Genomic DNA, 21626 nt, shown 5'->3' with positions numbered 1-21626 from the left:
TACATGAGGTTACATCACTACACTAATACAAATCCATTTTGATAGTTCTCACTTTAATTACATGTTGGTCACAGTTTGTACAGTTTCAGAACTTTCAGTTTTATTGTTTGGATGGAGAAGATATGATTGAAAACCAAATTAAGAAGACAGACCATTGATTAAAACTTTTCAAGGGGGCTAACATCTGAATTCTTTTGCTACATTTTTGATTTCCAATCAATACATTCTTCTTTAAACACCATGCTGATACGAAACTCATTCAACTATTTAAAAGGTAAGTTTTTTTATGGCCTAATTTTTCACCCTCTTTAATCAATCATATCTAAGTGAGGATATAAAAAAAACGATTCCAAGCTAGTGCCCAGAGCATGTAGCCAGTTTATTCTGATATCCACAATTACAAACCATACACGTCTGTGACAAGCAGTTTACATATCCGGGAACAAAGTTCTTTCTTCTTGCTAGGTCTAAATATTCCTTTCAGACAACCTCAACCTGCTATTCTGTTAAGCTTCAAGCACTGCTAAAGAAAACAAGAAACATGTCAAGAAAATCTTAAAGCAATTATCACTTCTAATCATGTAACTGATACGGCGCTTGGAGTGATGCTCGCCCGCCCAGACAGCTTAGCCCGCTCGGGGGTGGGTTTACGGCCTTGGATTAGATTAGCTCGCCCCCTACTCTAGGGTGGCGGCGGAATTCTTATTGGCAGCTGAAGTAGACAGGCTGCGAAATGCTATATGGCAGCTAAAGTAGACAGGCTGACAGAAACGTTCAATAAAGCAGACTGGGCCGCATTGCACTACCACTAGCTACTTGAAAAAGCATTATGCTTCACCTCAATTGAGGATACCTGCTTTACCTTACTACTTAGGGCCCGGTAAAATACGCCTAAGCCGACCCCTAGAGACTGGGACCAGGCTAATTAGGACAAGGAGTTATCTGTAGCATTGTTTCTGGCACTTAAACTAAATTTTAATTAGTATCTGGTGCAACAGGCACATCTTAAATAGTTTCAGCTCTAAGAATAGTTGACAGAATCCACAGGTGGCCACACCACTACTTAGTGATACCGATGATGCCGCATGCTATACGTTCTCCAGCGTTCCCCGTGGTCAGACTGAACTCATTGTCACCTTTTCCAAGGTCGTCCTCATCAGCATGTACCTGCAGGTATCATGATTGATATGATATAATATCATAACATATTGATATATTACATTATATAAGGAGCACCCATGTATTTTTAGGTCAGCATCTTTAGACACTGTCCCCTTCAAGTGTAAACTTCATGATGAAGTCAAATCAAGGATCTTTTACACCATCTATTCTAAGTCTTGTTTACTAGAGAATGTATCAGGTCATTCATTTTCGTGTTTCTTACCACCAGGCCCCTCCCAATAATGGAGTGTGGACCAGACAGGGAGAGAAGGTTGCTTGTGATGTCCACTATAGCAACGCCACCCGCCCCAGCAATGATGTTACCAAGGTCACCAGCATGCCTGGGCAGGGTGAAACAATTTATTATAACATTATGTTAATTATCATCTCTGAACCCTTGTTCTACAAAAAACTGGCCAGCAATCCCAAACTTTAGTGACTTGGCTTATATAATAATAGATGATATCTATACATAGTCTCCAAGCAGAGGTTTGGTGGGGAAGATTGTGACATTTTTATCCTATGACCCGTTTTTTGTCCGCTCTTCCTCACCAACCTCAGCTTGGAGAGTACTCTATACATTGCTATACATAAAAGTTCCTGTTGTATATCATTTTTCTTGCCACCTGATACTGCTACATAATAATTTTCAATATTTGACAACTGACCATCAAATCAATCACCAGCTATATGACAATAGACAGAATAACTAAAGTAACTAAAGATGTCAACATTTATACATTGGCCCTGCCTTTTCCAAGTCCTTTGAATCTGTTTTGGTACGAATGCAACAACGTTTATCCACTGACCTGTCAGAATCAGCGGGACCACCATGGTTCTTGCCAAAGGGGTTGTGGTGAGCACCCATACTGGTGCAACCTGTCAAGTCAGAAGGGAGTAGGCTTACTCAAACATAGAAACATGACTAGCTTAAGTCATTGTCTATATCAAAAACATTCCATTTCTAATTAACTGCCTTTAAGTACATTAAGCTTTGTTGACAACTGGTGGTACGTTTATGTGATCTTCGGGGGTGTTCCTGTGGTGTAGTGGTCTGCGCTTCTGTTACTTACCACATCTGGTTCAAATTACTTGGTCCAGAAGGACCGGGGTTCAAGTCCCGGGTAGCACACCTCTGGACAAGAGGCGCATTGAGTCATACCAAAGACTTTATAAAAATGGTACATACTTCTGAAACAGTATGGAAGTTAAACACACTCCACTGCCAGTGGACTAGCCCCCTGCTGCAGTGATTGCACCACAGTGTGCCCCAGGGCTATGAAACGGAGATTGGCACCGCCCTATACACCTTATGGTGTGGAAGGATTTTAACCTAACTAACTTAATGTGATCTTCATAAACATAAGCCATCAATCAAGGGTATATCAAACAATGGATCAAAAAGACCTAACCATTTGTCATGTCTCCAAACTCATGCACGTGCAATCCATGTGGTCCTGGAGTCAGCCCTGTTACCTCACCAATCACACGCACTGGGCCATCGGGGACCTGCAGGGAAAGACGTGGACTTACTAATAGATCTAATAGAGCAGTAATTTGACCAGTAAAAACCTGGATTAGGCCATGTTGGTTCGATTATATGGATATTCTCTTTGGAGTTGATATTGGAATTCTACGACATTAGGGCCATTTACATCAGGGCCCTACGACCATCCCTCAACAGAGACGGCGGGCGCTACAGACTTTCCAATACTTACGATCCACTACTCACGGAGTCACGTGTGCTATCTGCATAACGTGACGTCACCCCAACGGTGGATGGATCATTCCTTGACAAAGACCGATGTCGTCCGGTCGAAAATTTGGGTAAGTCCAATTTTTTGTGTTGGAAATTACAGTTAAAACTCGTTTAAGACATTAGTATCTGTTTCCCAACTTGTTCTTTTTAAATCTATGGCATATATTTGCTCTTTTTGAAGCTGCTTTGTATAATTTACAGTACGGTCAAAAACTGACTTTTTGGGAAACGGACGAAAATTGATGCATGCGAATGTCATCCATATAATGGAATCCACATGGCCTTACTCAAAGATACAAATGCACCAGTTTGCTTCCCCTTAATGCAACATGCTGCATGCTTAATATAAACGTAATAGTAAATGTTAACAACTACAAATAGGACAAATAACTATAGAGTGCAGATACGGAGAGGAATTCACATTCTAATTGCATTTTTTCACACATTCCAGTATTTCAAGGTCAATCGTGGGTAATGTTTATGTATTCGTCCACCCATTGTTTCAATCCCTTAGATATCAATAATTATTGAGACTTGGTGTGATATGAAGTTGAGCAACATGTACAAAAAATTGCTTAATTGGTGGACTGAGACTCAGTCTGAAAATTCACCTCAAAATGGTATGCTCAAATAGGAGTCCTTTACTGCTGGCATATTTGTGAACAAGCTGTCATATATATATTTCGTTTGTGAACAACTGTTATGTATAACAAACTAAAAACTCACCTGTTGTTCGAAGTGGATGGTCCCGGTCACCGCACCCACGAGTACAACCACGGCAAGCACGACCATGGCAATGCTGTAAGTTGTCCTAACTCACCCTTCTCTACCACAAACTACACAGTGACCTATGACATCTGGATGAACAGGTATTTCAGGATAATTGTCAAAGGTCAACAAGAACCCTAGTCTACTACAAGAAGGCGCTACATTTACATGGCTCAACTTATCATAAACCTGATAAACATTCTATAAACCATATGAATCTTTCTCACGCATTTTATGAAATGGTTTAAAAATCACCTGTTAACATTTGACTGCATGAGTCAGCTATGTATATGGCCAGCTTGATAAGCATTTGCTACAAAAGACCCCAACCCGGAAGGGATGTTGACACAACAAACTGTTACTAAATATCACCAGCTATAAGAGTTTCTAAACGTTCTATTCAATTTTGAAGTTTGGCTTGCATTTGCAGTTCTGGAAACGGCCCGGAACCACTACGGCCTCACACACTGGGTAAGATAAGATTTAACGTTGGGTAACATAAATTCGTGGGGTACTTAAATTCGGGATTTTTCGAAAACGGGGTATTTAGGGATATGTGATAGATGCAACATCAGTAATACCGCTAGAAATGCAAACTTGACAGACTAACGTATTCAGAACACTGTCTGAAAAGCTTCGATAACCATGCATTAGAAGGCGACGAGGTCAAAAACTCTCCGTCCCTTATTGGAACAGTCTGAGGGCTTCGTGGGAGACTCACACTACATCGTTGTCGGCTGGTTTATTAGACAAATGTCACATCCGCTTCCTGCTAAACACAATTATTTACAAGACAACTTATTTTCTTAAAATTGCTGATCTGCAATTGGACTCTAAGACCCCGTTCATACTAGGCTTCGCTGATCCGGATCATATCCGGATCAGTGCTGATCCGGATATATCCCTTTGCGTTCATACCAGGGTTATGCGAATCCGGATCTGCATGATCCTGTCCAAAAACAGATCCGGATATATCCGGCTAGGTGCCGCTTGGTTAAGTTAGACAGGTCAAAGGGTAAAGTTTACTACAGTAGAGTAAAGTAAAAAAGTAACAAAAGTATAGCTGTAGAGTAGAGAAGATTGTTTCGGCCAGGTAGGAGTCCTTTAGAACAGTTCTAAAACGTCTAAAAGTTTGAAACGTTCTTTAGAACAGCGCGTCTTTCTTTAAACATGTCAGGTGGGAATACCCGTGTCGCGGCGCTTTGTGCCATCCTTAGCTAACGTTATATAAGTACATTTAATAGGTGTTAAGTGTTAAGTGTGACGTCAAACCAAACAATGTATCCGGATACGCGAGCCGGATTGCGTTCATACCAGGGTTCACTCCGCAGCTGATCCGGATAAATCCACCTCCAGATGTGGATACAATCGTATCCGGATATATCCAGATTATATCCGGATCAGGACCGTTCATACTAGGCTTCGCGGATCCGGATTAGCGCTGATCCGGATATGATCCGGATCAGCGAAGCCTAGTATGAACGGGGTGTAAGTGTGATCAATCATCAAAACCCCTCTTTGTTGCTACAACCTACGGCACGTGTATTTTCCCGCCGCCATATCATTACCCATAATCCTGTTGTCAAGCAGACGACAAAGGTTTGTGAGGAACACTTTTTTGTCTAAATGTTGCGTGTGATTGTGGACTGAGGACGACATTTTCCTCAAAGTTTGCTCCTAACACAACAAGGAATACATGGACATAGTAGTATTATCAATGCTACGGCATCCGGCTAACTTGCCATGAATAATGTACACGTTGCCATGACGGTGGATGTCGACTTTGACGTTCTATAGCTACCGACTCAACACACGGGTTGTTCCCGTAGGCCTGATGTGTGCGGTACGGCCGTTTTTTCGTGAATTTTTTTTACTTGGACACTTCTATATCCATAGCACTCTCCTCAAGCCAAGGATGGAACGAATAGCTGCTGTATAAAATGTAATTAGCGGTAAGATATTCAAGACGAATCTTCTCTCCCGAATTAATGTTCACCCCTGTCCGACAGCACCGTCATTGTGCGTGCGGCGGACGGTAGTTTCAAGTTGAAATATTATGGTGTCAGCACGACTAGAGACAAAATCTACCATATATATGATTAGTGCAAAGATAGTACATGATACTGACAGAATAATAGAAAAAAGGATGGTTTATTGTTCTGCTAGATTGATATGAGTCAATCATTATCGGAAAAATCCCGAATTTATGTTACCCAACGTTAGATCCCGGCACAACGAGCTCAATTTGTTATCTAGAATGTTCACAACGGAACAACAGGATACTCAATATCTTGTGACAGTGGAACTTAAAATTTTCGTTGTCTTGCTTTGTGTGAAGTTATGACAGTATTGTTGATAGCACACTGATATCAATCAATTTCTTAATCATTAATCAGAAAAAAGATTTTTTCTGGTCTATGTTCTTCAAGCATAGCGCTAGAACTTGGGCTTGTGGCTTACAGTTCTGGTAATGACTCCAAACTACTGTAATTCTTATATCTTTCACTGTTTTCACGGTCACCTCTGTACCGTGAACTAATCATTACCGTGAAAAAACTGTTGTTGATTTTTCTGAACCTTCACACAACCGTTCTGTAAATCACTTGCCGCCACTGTGAAGTTAAAGTTAAGTCAAAATGTCAATTTTCCTTACACCGTGAAGTCTTGCTACCTTGAAGATAAAGTGAATTACAGAGTACTGCAGCCTCACAAACTGTCAAGGTTTGGAACCCTGTCAGCTAATGGCACCACGATATCACTTTTAAAACTAGATTTAGAATGTTTACAATGACAATGGAACTGCAAAATGATTTGCACCCCAGTGGTGAGAATTGGGTCTTCACTAGAACTCTTTTGAAGGAAACTTTTTCCACATTGAAAGATTTCCTGTGGAAACTCGTTTCAAGTGATTACAGTATTATCAACAGTCCGAAATGCAAAAAGCGGTCAGAAATGTTTTGTAAATCTATACTTTTCTGTCTTAATGATTTGGGTGGGGACCATTTTATGCAGAGTCAATAAGCCTTTTAAGTTGTGAGTGTATGTGTATGTGCTCTTTTGGGGAGGGGGTTAGGAGCAGCTGTTAATTACTAGTATGTGCTTTACGAGTCAGGTGAAAAGTCTAGATAGTTGTTTCCTCATGTTCTGACACGGCTTGATTCTTAGTCTGATATATGAAATCAAGTTGGCATAGCCTAAAGTGTTTGAAAGTACATAATGATACAAAATGAGTCACGACAGACAGCAATGTTATAGGTGCAAACACGAATTGTATTTAATCAGGAATTAACGTTACAATCTGAGAGAAGGAACAGCAATGTTGGCCTCACGTGGAGTAGTGAGGTCCTCTATCATTTCATAACAAAACTGCAGAGACGTATGCATCAATTTACAAACATATCACAACAGGACAACAGTTAACCACCCACACCCAGTAAGGCTATTAACTTGTCAATTTTTCTCAAGGAATATTTTCCAAACTTTTCATTTCAGAAGAGAAAAGAAGTTACCCCAGTGGATTTTTCTCCAAAGACCTAAAATTGCAAGTTGTTCCTGTCTCACTAAAAACCTCTGCAAAATGCTAAAATCCACAATTCTGCTGCATTTCCTTAATGACAGTAACATAAAAGATATAGTTACAGCTTGATATACACATTACAAGGAGTATATATACTATACACAGTGTTAATCTCAACCCGGATGCTGTGGTGGTGTTTACTTCTTCTTCTTCTTCTTTCCCTTCTTCCCGCTCTTCTTGCCCTTTTTCCCCTTCTTTCCCTTCCCCCCTCCCCCATCCTCCTCGTCATCCCCTTTAGCGGCCTTCGCTCTCTTCTTCCCCAGCGGTGTTTTCTCATTCCAACTCTGAAAGATGGAGGGACAACAAGTTAGTTCATGCACAACACAAATTGATCATGTAACCCTTCATTGTAGAGTTCCTGAATGGCCATGCTAATTCGCTTGTTCTCATTTAAATGTACACATTTTGTAACTTCCATTTCCGTTTGAAGTAAGACGTTCTTCACATTAAGATTTGCCACAGTTGTTTTTATGAAGACTTAAAACGTTTCTGGTTCTTCAAAACGTCAGTTTGTCACCTTATATGTGGCATATCTTAATGTCAGAAACGTCTTACTTCAAACGGTAACGGAAGTTACAAAATGTGTACATTCAAATGAGAACGAGCAAATTATGAATCAAAGGTTCGATGTTAAACACTGTAAAAACTGTCAGCGTTACAGCCCACCAAGACTGTAGCCTGGAATACATCCTATAGTAGCCCCGATTTGCTCCAACACAGCATAGTCTGGCCCCTGTCCCTATTGAAATGTCCTTTCGTCTTGCTTTATTTCCAAATGCCTGTTCAAACCCCATGCCATTACCAGGGCTGTGTCCCAGTGAATCAGAAATCTCGCCAATATTTTAGGCAAATATTCAAATGTCAAACAATTCTTTATTAATGGTTGCCAGATTGACTTTTGCAGTGATCAAAGGAGCAAATAGAGCTAGAATTGGATGGATACCAGGCTAATAAAACTGTTGAGTGTATGAAAGAATCGGCCTAAGCACAGACCAGTGTAAAACAAAAAAAAGGAAAATCAAAAACCACTGCTTCCACAAGAGAACAACATCAACAGAACATATAAACTGGCTAAGAACCTGAAACAATTTAGCTCCAAACTTTGAGCCAATCAAAACCCTGAACTTTTGGTAACTACGGTAACCACCTGCCTGACCAATCACATCTGAGCCTGCCTAATCCTGTCTATTTCTTTTTGCCCTTTTTCTTGTTCTTGTCGTCTTCTTCGTCTTCGTCGTCTTCAGCCATGGCAGCGGCCTTGGCTTTAGAAAGGGGGGTGATCTCAAACCAGTCCTACGGGTTCAACACAGCTGAGACTGAAGATAGCCTCTAATTCCCTGACTAGCTATACAGCTTACAGTAGCAGTTTCTAATCTCACATCTTTTTAAATGAGGCATCTGAACTAAGACAGTCCTACTTTAGAGAAATAAGCAAAGCTTATGCTTGAAAAACTGAACAATGCTTGACTATGTACTTGTAATTACCAAGAGGTTTCATGAGGAATAATTTTCATCATTAACTCTTGAGAAATTTCAATAGATGCAAATCAAAGAGTTTCTTGCTAGAATAGATCTAAAATAAATGTCTTGATGATATTTGACAGTAAGCAAAGTTGTTTTCTAACAGAATTTCATGGCTATGTGGCTGGTTATTTGTAGCGTAGGGAAAGAAAAAACACACAGTTACACCTATAGCTATAGAATATGGAGAATGAAAGTAAAGAATAAAGAATGTACCTTGAAGGCTTCCTCTTCCTCCTTGTAGATGGGATCTATCCTGGCTAACGGACCGACAAACTCCACAGACGTTAGCGGCCTCTTGGACAACTGGAAAAAAAAAAAATGTCAAGAATTGTTCTGTACTCCAAATTTAACCAATTCTAGCAAAATTGCTAGACTTTTTCCCCGAAACAAAACTGTGCCACTACAAAGAAACGGTGTTAAGTGTAGATATATGTTACTGCGTTTTCATTGCAATGTATGAACCTTAAAGTTTCCAATTGTGCTGATATTGAAAGAAATACAGTAGTTGCATTCCTAAGGTTGGGTTTACATTACACATTTTTTATTCGACTCCAAGTTGACTCAGGACTGTGCAAGGAGAACCCTAGGCCATCCAAGTAGCATTTTCTAGTAGGAAAACTCCACTTGAGCAGCCCAAAGTTCCTCACACACAGCCCCGAATCGACTTTTGTGTAAATCGGGTCTAAGTTTCAGCTGCAGGTGCTGATATAGTAGGAAATACAGTAGTTTACACATACGTTTTTGAGTTGACTTGGAGTCAACTCAGGACTGTACAGGGAGAACCCTAGGCCACTAAAGTATCATTTTCTATAGTAGGAAAGTCCAAGCTCCTCACACACAGCCCCAAGTCAACTCGGAAAACATGTGTCTATAAATGGGGTCTAAGTTTCAGCTTCAGGTGTCTCACCTGTTGGATGCGTCTGTCCGTCAGCACCTGCTGCACAGCTGTCCACATCTGGGCAGGTGTATATCCGTCAGTGACCTTGGACAGGGAGCTGACGTCCAGGTGGTTAGTGAGAATCCCCTGGCCATTCTGAATCATGGACTGCCACATTACTGGAAAAAAAACAGTACTAGATATAACAATTTGGTAGCGCAATGATATTACCTGCGGTAGCCAATCAGAACCAAGGACAGAGGTAGCCAAAAGAGATGTTATACATGGATATCACTCCAGAATACATTTTCTCAGAGGAAAAAAAAATCTTGAATAATGTCTGCATGAGCAAGTGTATATTATATCAAGTGAAACTTACTGATTGTTTGGAATTTCTTCATCAGACAAGAGAAGGTGTTCAGAGAATGTTAAACAGTCTCTGGCCAATGTTATCCTGTCCTTGGTGCTGATTGGTTAATGCATTTAATTGCATTGTCTGATTGACTCTTACTCCCCCTGTTCTAGGTACTGATTGGTCAATGAATTTGGATTTTGGATGTATAGTTTGACTGGCTACACAATACAAATGTTACTCAAGCAACAGGATAGTCTGATTTTTTGTTGTCATAACTTTATCTCAAATTAAGTACATCTTTGCTAGCACAATTTCACCTCATTTCTAGTTCAGAACAAAACTTACAGAAACGTGATGCGTAATCTGGTCGCGGGATGAGGACGATCTTCTGGTAGCAGCCCGTCAGCGCCTTCAGCTCGCAGTCGAAGGGCTGGCGCGACGTCCCGACCACCACGATACGGTCCTCCGCCTTCATGCCTTTGATGGCCTTTGGGAGGTCCTTCTTTAGTCTCTTGGGGTCAGTCTGAACGGATAAGACGATAAAACCGCTTTATAACCTTTAACACTTGGAAGTAACCATAGTACTGTACAATGCTAAACTTTCTTCAAACACTAAGGTATACACGGATCAAATTTTACTGTCGCCTTCTTCAGGATCAATAATGATCAATCACTTCCAAGCGTAAAGTTTAACATTGTACTATGATTACTACCAACACAGATGAGCTTCCATGACAAGTTATCATTTGGCACCCAATACCCTATTGGTTAGGGGTGTCCCTGTGGTGTAGTGGTCTGCGCTTCTGTTACTAGCCACATCTGGTTCAAATTACTTGGACCAGAAGGCCAGGGTTTAAGTCCCTCTGGACAAGAGGCGCATTGAGTCATACCAAAGACTTTATAAAAATAGTACGTACTTCCGAAACAGTATGGAAGTTAAACACACTCCACTGCCAGTGGACTAGCCCCCTGATGCAGTGATTGCACCACAGTGTGGCCCAGGGCTATGAAACGGAGATGGGCACCGCCCTAAACACCTGATGGTGTGGGAGGATTTTAACTAACCCTATTGGTTATAGAGTTAGGCAGCAGGGAGAAGATATTGCTCCATATCCTGTCTTAAGTAATGTTATGGACATGAAAATAATTGTATCGTGCAGGTTTTTTTTTAATTTCAAAATAAGAGTTATAAAAAAGTTGGAGGATGGCCTACAGGATCAGTCTTGGGGACCTTCTTCAAGAACGTCTTCTCCGCATCTCCAATGAAGATGACAGACGGCTGCAACTGCCGGGCAACCTGGAAACAAGAACAACAAAACGGCTCTTCAATCCGCAACTGATTCATCATCAATACATTATATATTGTAGAAAAAAAACAAATTTTTAAAGGCTCTTGGTGGATGTCAATGTGCAGATGTTGGCTAGTGTGTTTTTGGCACACATTTTGACAGATTAGCTAAAGTGGCTCGGTGGGCGTCACTCCACCGTCAGGGAAGGTTGTGTAAAGTGCCTTTCCCAAGGGTGCAACGTTGGGGCATGGTGAGTATCGAACCCGGGACCTATTGGTTCTGAGTCCAACACTCTAACCGTTATGCCACGCCGACGTCACATATATTGCATAAGACAGGGAAATTCTGTGTCTTAATAGAAGAGAGAAAATGACTGTTGCAGCATTTTTAGAATATGTATCGGTAAAAAGCAAATGTGACAGTAGCATGATTTCTTTAAGAAAGCTGCCCCACCTTGAAGACCATATGCATCATCATGGCCAGGCCGCTCTTCCCGGGGTACTTTCCTGCGATGTTGGTACAGGTAAGGTCAAACAGGTTTGCGCCGGTTTCCGTACACATGGCGTGGACGAGCATCTTCTTCCCCGTCCCCCGTGGACCGGTCAGCAGGACGGACTTGACCAGCGGAGCCTTCTCGTGGACAGCTTGAGATCCTGGTGGGACACATGCGGGCAGTATTATGAGCAAAAACATTGTCAAATAATAAATTTTTCATAATCAATCATACAAAATGAAATGCTAATGTCATAACTTTTGCTTGTGCACATTTATCTGATCTTAGATGACCTTTTAAAACATTCTGATATCTCAATTTCTTAAGTTTTGGCCAATTAACCTTCTCCTTGCTGCCTCAATCCCATAACCAATACAGATTTGGTGCTAGATGGCTAGCTTAGCACGACAAAGGTTAAATGCACTAACCAATCAGCACCAAGGACAGGAATGTGGGCATATCCAAATCCTTTCAGGTTTGTTTCCCGACAGGTAACACATCACATTCTCTCTGTTTCTTGATTTCCTTCTTAAGATATTGGAACTACAACAGTTTGAAGTTGCAGAAAATTGTGCCCGTCTGCAATAACACAACAACGAACTGTTGCCCACCTAGCGGAAGGATGCCGTATTATTCATAATTCCACAACATTTGTTTGCAGAAATCTTTCATCTTTCTGACAAATCTCTGTAAAAATTCCTTATAGCTCCATTTGAAAGTACTCCAATCAAATGCATGAACCAATCAGCACCAAGGACAGGGATGTGTGCATAACCAAATCCTTTTTTTATTTCTTTTTGTTTCCACACTAGCAACAATCTGTTTTCCTACTTTCTTTTTAAGATCAGTATCACAGTGGTTGACGTTTAAGAACACAGTGCCCAGGCTAAAGTACTCCAAAAACAAAGCTGTCGCCCACCTAGCGGAAGGATCCCGTACTCCGTCACGACCCTGCGGACGTCGTGTAGTGACGGCATGGGTTCAATGTTGGCCGTGCGTAGCGTGGTGCCCAGGTAGCTGTACTCTCCCAGGTAGTCAGACATGTGTACCTTTGGACACCTGACCAGTATCCCTTCCTGTACTAACTCTTCATACAGTGACTCTATAGTCCTGGATTCAAAAACAACAAAGAGAATGAATTAGGGGAGGGAAGATACTGTAAATGCATTTAAGTTTGCGTTGTCTTAATTTCGCGGTAGGGAGAAAATGGAGTGTTCACGGTGGTTTTAAGTTCGCATTTGTGACAATAAATAGACAAAGGGGGTATGAGGGAAAAAACATTGCAATGGTTTTAAGTTCGTGGCAAAGAGCTTACCGCAAAAACTGCGAACATACAACCACCGCGAACATTTCTGCATTTACAGTAAGCAAGTACATTTGTACAATGGAATGGAGTTTTTAATCTGGAGAAACACTATTAGGAATGAAGTGATAGAAGAGTACTATAACAAATGAGTTTAGGAACTGAGGAATGCTCATGATCAAATAAAAAGGGAAGGAGAGAAGGAAAGAGTAGAATATAGGATGAGTCTTGGGACTTGAAGTTGACATCCATCACCAAGAAATAGAGAGAGAAAGAATAAAATAGACTAGAAGATATTGAAAACTCAGAGCATACAGCTAAAATAATTTGATGTCAAAATATGGGAAAAGCATCAGATTCAGGTATGGGTGTAAAGGACAGGGGCTTTGCTAAACAAACAGGTAAAAGTAAGATGTTTAGATCTGTGTTTTGACATGAACCTTACCTGTCGGCAGTGAGATCCTTCTCCTTTTTCCCCTTCTTGCCTTTCTTCCCGCTCTTCTTTCCCTTCTTCTTCTGTTAAAGGAAGACGAGGAAAATACAATTATTGACATATGCTGGGAGACAACTCTTGTCATAGGTGTTAATACTGTAGTTTTTCAATAGTGTGCGTTTTCAGCCAATCATGAGCAGTGTATGAAATCAAATGTATTAACCAATCAGCACCAAGGACAGGGATGACACTGGCCAATCAGTGCAATCAACAGTATGTGACTTGCAACAATTCATTGCAGTGCAAAGAATTCCCTGCTAAAGTTACTGTATATCACTGTATATCACAAAATACACTGTGAAAATAGTACCGTGCAAGTTTTAACTTCTGATGTGTGTGGCACATGTGCCTCTCTTATCTATAAATTCAAATACTTTTTTCAACACTTTCACACCGAACTATTTACACTGAAACTGCTGTAGAAGTCAACAACTGGAGGGGGTTTTGATGCCTAAAAAACAGCGTATACATATGTAAGATTACATAACACCATTCCACAAGATATTTTGCACAGTGCTTTGGGAGTGAGCTAAAATAGGCTACATTGCTGCCAAACACAGTGACAGTGCCAGTTTGTCAAAGCTACATGTCGTTTTGTAGTGTACAGTGTCAAAATTTTATGAAACTTCCACGGGCATTTTTGGCAAATTTTATTATGTGCTACTACTGTAAATGCAAAAATGTTCGCGGTGGTGTTATGTTCACGGTTTTCGCGGCTACCGTTTCACCCCAAACTTAAAACCACAGCAAACATGCCATTTTCACCTTAGCGCGAAATAAAAACCATGCGAACTTTTAAAAATGCATTTACAGTATGTTCTATCTCACCCTATAAGCCTGTTCATAGATTGAACTGCGCATGCATTGTGTATAACATGTCAAAATCAAAGACCCCTGAGACATAACACGTTTGGACATGTGTTAAGCATGGTCTAAAAAAGAATTGTTTACAAATTAGGGGACTTCACCTTTGACATATTACCCACAATGCATCTCACTATGCATGAGCAGTTTGAACTGTGAACAGGCCTATTCTTAATGGCTATTTCTCTGTGCAGTGAGTAGAGTGGTGATAGGAGGATATATTGACGACACATTACCGGCGACTTCTTCCTCTTCTTAACGGCACTACTGATAAACATGTCATATGAGTTCCTACTCCTACTTCTACTCCTTTTACGCAGCTTGTATCAAAATGGACGAACACATTAAGGATTGCAGTATCAAAACACAGTAGTACAGCAATACATGATCACATTGTCAAAGTAACTGTTACAACGAAGTCTTCTTTAATGAAGGTTAGACATCCAGGTAATAAGATACGCCAAAAATAGTTATTCAAGCAACTGGATAAAATTCTGAAATACCGTAAATGCAGAAATACTAACTTCAAACCACCGCGAACATTTTTGTCCAATGCTGTTACAGTATGTGACTATAGCGCTGGAGCGAACTTGAAAACCACCGCATTTTTGCCTTAGCGCAAAATAAAAACCATGCGAACTTACATGCATTTACAGCAGTCTGTTTTCACAATTCTATCCAGTTGCTTGAGTAACTACTATTGGCAAAGTCTCCTTTAAGGTAAGAACAATAGAAGCTCACAGGTTTTCTTTTAGATTCAGCCATTTCAAACAATTGTGCAATAAACATTGACGTTGAAGAATAGAAGACTGTAACTTACCTTTTTCTTTCCACTCTTCTTTCCTTTCTTTCCCTTCTTCCCCTTGTCTCTTTCCACAGCCTGAAAAATGGAGTATAATTCTGAGTTAGAATTCTTAAAAAAGGACCTAATCTCATAACATTGAAAGATTGATATTGAAGACCATGACATAAAACAAATAGTAAAAAAAATAACGCGAAATATTTCAAAGAAATTCTTTTTTTGACAAACATTTAAGCATTACACACAACATAAGAAAGATTCTTTTTTTGATGTATTAGGTCATGTTGATTTGATTATATGGATGACATCTGTGCGCGCATCAATTTTCATCTGTGTGAGAAGATGTGAAAGAACAAAAAAAGAAGAATATATTACCCAGTACTCTGTGTATTAAGTTTTGTTCAACCTTCCTGACTACGTAGATTTCATAATGAAGGCAACTTTTTTTTTTTCCAAACTTTTTTTTATTCGCACGCTCGCATCTGTTTGGGGGTTCCCAGAGGATGTAAATCCATATAATCAAATCAACATGGTCTTACTGGAAAAACATAGAATAGTATTGCCTGACAGAGGTGTCACTCACAGCTTTGAGGTTCTTTAGCTCCTCCCTCATCAGTTCGTCCACCTGGAGACGGACCTCCCCCTCAACCTCCTTCCGCTTGTCCTCCTTGATCAGCTCGGCGTCGTGCTTCTGGCTGAAGTTATCCGCCTCATCGCGCTCCTTCCACACACCTGGGGAAAAATTATAAAAGTCAAAATGTTTCAACCATTATGAATGCAAATGCCATAACCAATCAGAACTAAGGACAAGGATGACCTTTGCCAATCAGTGCAATCAACAGAAAACATATCAGCTGAAGCAATGACAACCAATCAGCACTAAGGACAGAGATAGTAACAGTCAATAATTATATGCAACTAAATGCATTGACCAATCAGCACTATGGAAAGGCATCACATTGGCCAATCAGCGCAATGAGTGAAAACACTAATCATATTTAGCAAAAGAGGCATTGGTAGCCAATCAGCACCAAGGACAGAGGTACTACAGCCAATCAGAACTTGGTATATGAACTCACCATGATACTGGGTGTTTCCCTCAGCAAGACTTGGAACAAACTCAGACGGGGCCAACTTGAAGCCTGGTTCCTCCTCCTAACAGGGCAACGAAAACATATAATTCAACACCATTTTTCTTTTGTGTTTGATTGTTCTGTTCTTTACTTTTCCTTAATGAAACATAAGGGCTAGATGTACATGTAATGTGAAAATGTTTAAGTTTGAGTGATAAACCACTCAGGTTTGTACAGAGGTTGGGAATGAAACTATCACCATCTTCTACATATTAATATTTATTGTTCTGGAATATAAAAACATCACAATTGACGTCACATTGTGAAAGCCTGATCTAATCATTACCTCTTGCTTGGAAGATCCTCTAGATGCAATATAGGACTGAACAAAGTGACACATCTTTAAAATTCAGACTAACTTACAATATCTACTCAAGAAAACTGGTAAACAAAGATCAATTTCTATGCATTACTTGTGACTTTAAAAGTGGATGTATAAAGGTTTAAGAAAGCTAAACATTTCTCTTTGCAACGCTCAATTCTGAACAAAAGACTGAGTGATATAATGTTTGTCATATTCATCTTATTTTGTTTTATTTCGTAATGATATCAATTTCATGCAGAAAACAAATAAAGAACCATGTAATACCTCTTCATCGTCTCCTCCTTTTTTCCCCTTTTTCCCTTTCTTGCCCTTTTTCCCTTTTTTGTCCTTTTTCCCCGACTTCTTTCCCTTCTTCCCCTTCTTGCCCTTTTTCTTTCCCTTTTCTTCAGCCTTGGCAGCCATCTCAGCTTCAACCTACAGAAAATAATAAAAAAAACATTCATATTTTGGTCATTTTGTAATATCTGATGACAGTAGAAGAACATGTTTCTACAAAAAAATCAATATACAGATGATATGGAAGATAAATGTTGATAAATGTTGAAAATGAAAAGTTTAATCAAAATAATTTCCTTCAAAAGGTTGAGATAGAATAGTTTGCAGGTGTTCTGGGAATCCGTGCATACTAGAATATCTGAGTGTAGAAACAAATTCAGTTTAACAAAGGTCGTACTTCTAGAACATGGTGGCTAGGGGAAGTACTAAACACATTTCTGAAGTCTTCGAACACATTGATTATCAATTTGCAGTAGTGTTGATGCCTTTCAAAATGGAACATATAGACAATGGTACAATTCACAGCTTATGCTTCAGAAATGTATTGACAGGCAGAAAATCTACGTTCACCAAACTTTCTCTCTCTCTCCTCACCTCTTCTGGTGTTTTTTCCTTGAAGATCATGGCAGAGCCGCCCTCATCTTCATCTGGGTAGTCCGGAAACTTCCCCGTGGCATCCCTGGAAAGTGCATACACAAGGACAATTTTAACTTGATTTATCAACTAATCTTACCACAAAAATTGCTGCAAACCTGGCGAGCTTTATTTTGCAGCTTTAAAAGGACTACGGTCACCACTGGTACGTTATTTTGAGATAGCAGACAACATCTGAAAAAGAAACCTGACAAAACTGGCAAAAAAAATGGAATAAAACACGAGACATTTTTTCTACAGAGTTTTCGTACCTGACTTCGATGAACCACTGCCTTATTTGGTCCTGCATGCTCTCCTTCATCTCCGGCCCCTCCACCTCACGCAGCTTCTCCTTGATGGTCACCAGAGCCTGCTGGTACTCACGCTCATGCTCCTCCTGGGTCACTCTCCGGGCAGACTGGACACAAAATAACACACATTACACACAAAATAACACACGTTACACACAACATAACACGTTACACACATTATAACACACATTACACGCTCATGCTCCTCCTGGGTCACTCTCCGGGCAGACTGGACACAAAGTAACACACATGTTACACACATCATAACACACATAACACACTCATGCTCCTGCTGGGTCACTCTCAAGGCAGACTGGACATGACACACAACATAACACATGTGTTACACACATCTTAACACTAAAACAACACACATCACACACTCATGCTCCTCCTGGGTCACTCTCCATGCAGACTGGACAATGACACACAACATAACACACGTGTTACACACATCATAACACACATGTTACACACAACATAACACACAACATGACACATTGTGTACCACACAAAATAACACAGTGACTGTCACTCTCCAAGCATACTGTCACACAAAATAACACAAATTATACATTCCCATGGTTTTTCAATATTTCTGATTTCAAGCTTTTTCTTTTCTTATGGTATGTTCTGCATTGCCAGCATTACAGATATTGTTAGTCTACATTTTGTAAGCATTACACAAACTAGGTTTACCTGTGTTTTAGCTGCTAAAAACTGTGGTGTATTCTTCGGAGGTTGACCTGGCAGGGGGGTCTGTGTGGAAGGAACAAAGAATATCAGCAACCACAAAAATATATTTGATACAACTAAATTCAGACTTTGTTAGAATAGATTATGAATAGAAATGGAAACGGGAAAAAAGTTTGACTTACCATCCCGATAAACATCATTTCTTCTTCTCTCTCTCTCTTTGTCCTTTTCCTCTGAGCAAAACCTTTCCACACCTGAAATTGGAGAAAATGTTACAAACTCTGGACATTTGAATGTTGACATATGGTACAAAAATTTTTGTTAAACAGTAGACAAAATTTAACCTTTTCTGACTCTGCAGCAGTAGTAATTGATAGAGTAAACTGCTGAATACTTGCTCAATGAGCAATGGAGTGCTCAAAGAGTTTTTACAAAAATGCCTTCACCCCTGAGGTGTTGCCAAAAATTGAATACTGTAAAATGCGGAACTGTTTGCGGTGGTTTTATGTTTGCGGTTTTCGCGATGAACTCTTTACTGCAAACTTAAAACTACCGCAAAAATCCGTTCCTTTGTGTGACTAGCGCTACTATTGTTTCAAACGAGAACTCGAAACCACCGCGAACACTCCATTTTCTCCCTACCGCAAAATTAAATCTCCGCAAATATTTTTGCACTTACAGTAACTACTCATGAAATGAAATCCCACTCACTTTCTGAATGCGGATGGCAGCAGTGTCAGGTTCTATGGTAGGAGCACCGCGATTGGCCGCCTGCCTCTCCCGCTCCTCCTGCATACGGATCTCCCGCATGAACTTGGCGCGAAGCCGTCCTTGACGCGCCCGCTCGTGAACCTGGATGATCCTGATGGACTCTTCCAGAGACATGGGCTTCTCTTCCTCTTTCTGTAGTAATGCAAACAATATGACTCTAAGTTTAACACATCAGAATAGTGGGATAGTTGATAAACAACTTTTTGCCCACTAAACAAACAGCATAATGCCCTTCTCTGAACTAAAATCCTTACTGTTAACAATTGTAGAATGCTATCAGTTTATACGTGAATTTTACTTAATTTGTCTTTTCATTTCTTCGAATTGAAAAAAAGAAAGAATATTAAACTTTTGTGCAATCACTTTTCCAATGTTTGCTGTGTCTATTGTATCAAAATGTGACTGAAATAAAAGCTATCATGTTATTTCTAAAGGATGCTAATTTTGGCTAGAACTTTATGATCTTTGGGTATTTAATTTTGACAGGAATGAGTGTTAGGGGTTCTGAAATGGTGGAAGTCTTAGGCCAGGTAGCCAGGCCGGAGCATCAGGTCAGGTGGCTAGGTCTGTGTTTTCCACAAACCCAATAAGCTATCAATTACTGAGAACCTACAAAGTCCAGTTTCTAACTACACCTTACCAGATCCTTGTCCTGTGGACCTAACTTGGCCAGGATCTGTCCCAGAAGTTTCTCCCTGTCCTTCAGGATCTTGGACCGCTCCAAGGTGAAGTACTTTGGGATCGGCATCTCAATGTCATTCTGTGAAGGACAGGAAAAAATAGCCCTCAAAGTCAAGTTCAGCATATATGAGAAAAAAATCAACATATGCTCCACACACATGTTCATGATGGAAATTACGTCAAATTTCTGTAGTTACCAAAAAAAAAAAATTTTAAAATACTTACAGGGGTTAGTTTTAAGTCCGAGAGGATGTCGTCAAAGTAGTGGAACTCCGAGAACTCCAGACCGGTCAGTTCGCCCTTCAGCTCGAGAATACGGCCGATGGCGCCGTCCAACACATGGCGCAACACGCGTCTGTAAAGCACGACAACAAGAGATCGATGAGCTCCGTAACAGAATCTTATCTATATGTGTTATGGAAAATGAACAAATTTGAAAATGATGGTTGTGTTTTTTTAATGATGTTTACCTTTTCTGTGGATGGACAATCTGGTCGTAGGAGCTTTCTAGCTTTCGGAATATCTGGATGTACCTAACATACATGGTCGCAACATTCTGGAAGGCTGTCAGACGGTCCTGAAACAACAAAATCAAGAGTATTATTTTAGAGCTATCTTAAGGCAAGTTGTTGTATTGGGAATACAGTAAACTGTTAACAGATTCAGAAAGTTTTTATGATTTCGGGACAGACCTCCAAGAATTCTATCAATGGTAAGAGGGGCAAACTAAGAATAAATGTATGCACAGGTATAAAAACTAAACAAAAGTTTTACATTGAACTTGTCAAAGAAAGACAGAAATAACACTGATCAGTCAAAAATCTAATTAAGAAAACGCCCCCTGCCTAGTGCATTGAATCATGTATGGTTTGTCACTAATGAGTTCAAACTTCACTGTTTAAAACGTTTAGATAATTGCTTACTTTTAAACCTTGGTCTACACTAGTAAACATCACAAAATGTCGTTGCCATTCTTGCAAAGAAATATCTTGTTTACAAACTTAGCTGTGACATCATTATGATGAGACTGAGAAAGTGATTTTTTATACCCACCCTCTCTGGTTTTGGTGGCTCTTCCGGCTGTTCAATCTCCAACAGGTCTGTGATGGTTGTGTGGGCTTGTTTCCACAAGGTGTTGTACGTGCTAAACAAGGTAAACATGAAGTTTATACATGTACTAACATTACCTGAAACTAGAAACTCTTATGACCTAATAAGATTATACAACGCTTGTCCGTAATATTTGTGCATCTAACATTAGTTTTCGATGCCATGCGTTTACCAAAACAACATAGAACCAAGCAACAAAGTGAAGTCTACTTACTCGTGCGACATCTTTAAGAATTCGTTTGGCTATCTAAGAGAAAGTCAGGAAAAACTGCTCATCTTGCAGGAGCGCTTGCACAGTTTGTTGAGTGCGCTTGACAAAGATGGCGACGTCTCGCTGTTGCTGTTGTTGTTGTCATGGAGAGCATCGGTCTCAGGGGACCATGCACGCGCGCCGCCTAGCGAGAATATTGCAAAGTGAGAAACCT

General features: G+C 40.2%; 2 protein-coding genes across 3 annotated transcripts; both read right to left on the bottom strand.

Annotated features, from left to right (window-relative positions):
* Positions 1–361: 361 nt before the first annotated feature.
* LOC136435537 (superoxide dismutase [Cu-Zn]-like) lies at positions 362–3785 on the bottom strand. The gene is made up of 5 exons (XM_066429118.1): positions 3647–3785; positions 2574–2670; positions 1971–2040; positions 1385–1502; positions 362–1167 (listed from the first exon to the last, which is right to left on the bottom strand). The coding sequence occupies exons 1-5, from the start codon at positions 3710–3712 to the stop codon at positions 1060–1062; spliced, it is 459 nt and encodes a 152-aa protein (XP_066285215.1). The 5' UTR covers positions 3713–3785; the 3' UTR covers positions 362–1059.
* A 3152-nt stretch (positions 3786–6937) lies between these two features.
* LOC136435536 (dynein regulatory complex protein 11-like) lies at positions 6938–21555 on the bottom strand. 2 transcript variants are annotated; one of them, XM_066429116.1, is made up of 22 exons: positions 21416–21555; positions 21145–21235; positions 20562–20668; positions 20317–20446; positions 20051–20170; positions 19351–19542; positions 18822–18893; positions 18643–18702; positions 17905–18050; positions 17594–17678; positions 16988–17137; positions 16345–16420; positions 15849–15997; positions 15284–15343; positions 13552–13622; positions 12723–12913; positions 11764–11963; positions 11235–11318; positions 10367–10544; positions 9697–9845; positions 9003–9092; positions 6938–7549 (listed from the first exon to the last, which is right to left on the bottom strand). In XM_066429116.1, the coding sequence occupies exons 1-22, from the start codon at positions 21424–21426 to the stop codon at positions 7403–7405; spliced, it is 2559 nt and encodes an 852-aa protein (XP_066285213.1). In that variant the 5' UTR covers positions 21427–21555; the 3' UTR covers positions 6938–7402. The 2 variants fall into 2 exon arrangements, with proteins under 2 accessions (XP_066285213.1, XP_066285214.1); XM_066429117.1 differs by lacking the exon at positions 6938–7549 and adding an exon at positions 8115–8558.
* Between the last annotated feature and the right edge of the window lie 71 nt (positions 21556–21626).

Source organism: Branchiostoma lanceolatum, chromosome 5 (assembly GCF_035083965.1).
Source record: "Branchiostoma lanceolatum isolate klBraLanc5 chromosome 5, klBraLanc5.hap2, whole genome shotgun sequence".
Taxonomy (NCBI): Eukaryota; Metazoa; Chordata; class Leptocardii; order Amphioxiformes; family Branchiostomatidae; genus Branchiostoma; species Branchiostoma lanceolatum.
Note: the sequence above shows the minus strand (reverse complement) of the source record. Positions and strands in the feature narration are given on the sequence as shown.

What these genes read in the sequence shown, in the direction of transcription:
- LOC136435537 (XM_066429118.1), bottom strand. Translation starts at nt 3,712, where the DNA reads ATGGTCGTGCTTGCCGTGGTTGTACTCGTGGGTGCGGTGACCGGGACC. An exon ending in GTTTGGAGACATGACAAATG is followed by an intron (nt 2,041 to 2,573) that starts GTTAGGTCTTTT and finishes CTGACTTGACAG; the next exon opens with GTTGCACCAGTATGGGTGCT. An exon ending in GGTCCCGCTGATTCTGACAG is followed by an intron (nt 1,503 to 1,970) that starts GTCAGTGGATAA and finishes CACCCTGCCCAG; the next exon opens with GCATGCTGGTGACCTTGGTA.
- LOC136435536 (XM_066429116.1), bottom strand. An exon ending in GTACGGGATCCTTCCGCTAG is followed by an intron (nt 11,964 to 12,722) that starts GTGGGCGACAGC and finishes GTGTCCCACCAG; the next exon opens with GATCTCAAGCTGTCCACGAG. An exon ending in AGATTACGCATCACGTTTCT is followed by an intron (nt 9,846 to 10,366) that starts GTAAGTTTTGTT and finishes TTTTTTTTCCAG; the next exon opens with TAATGTGGCAGTCCATGATT.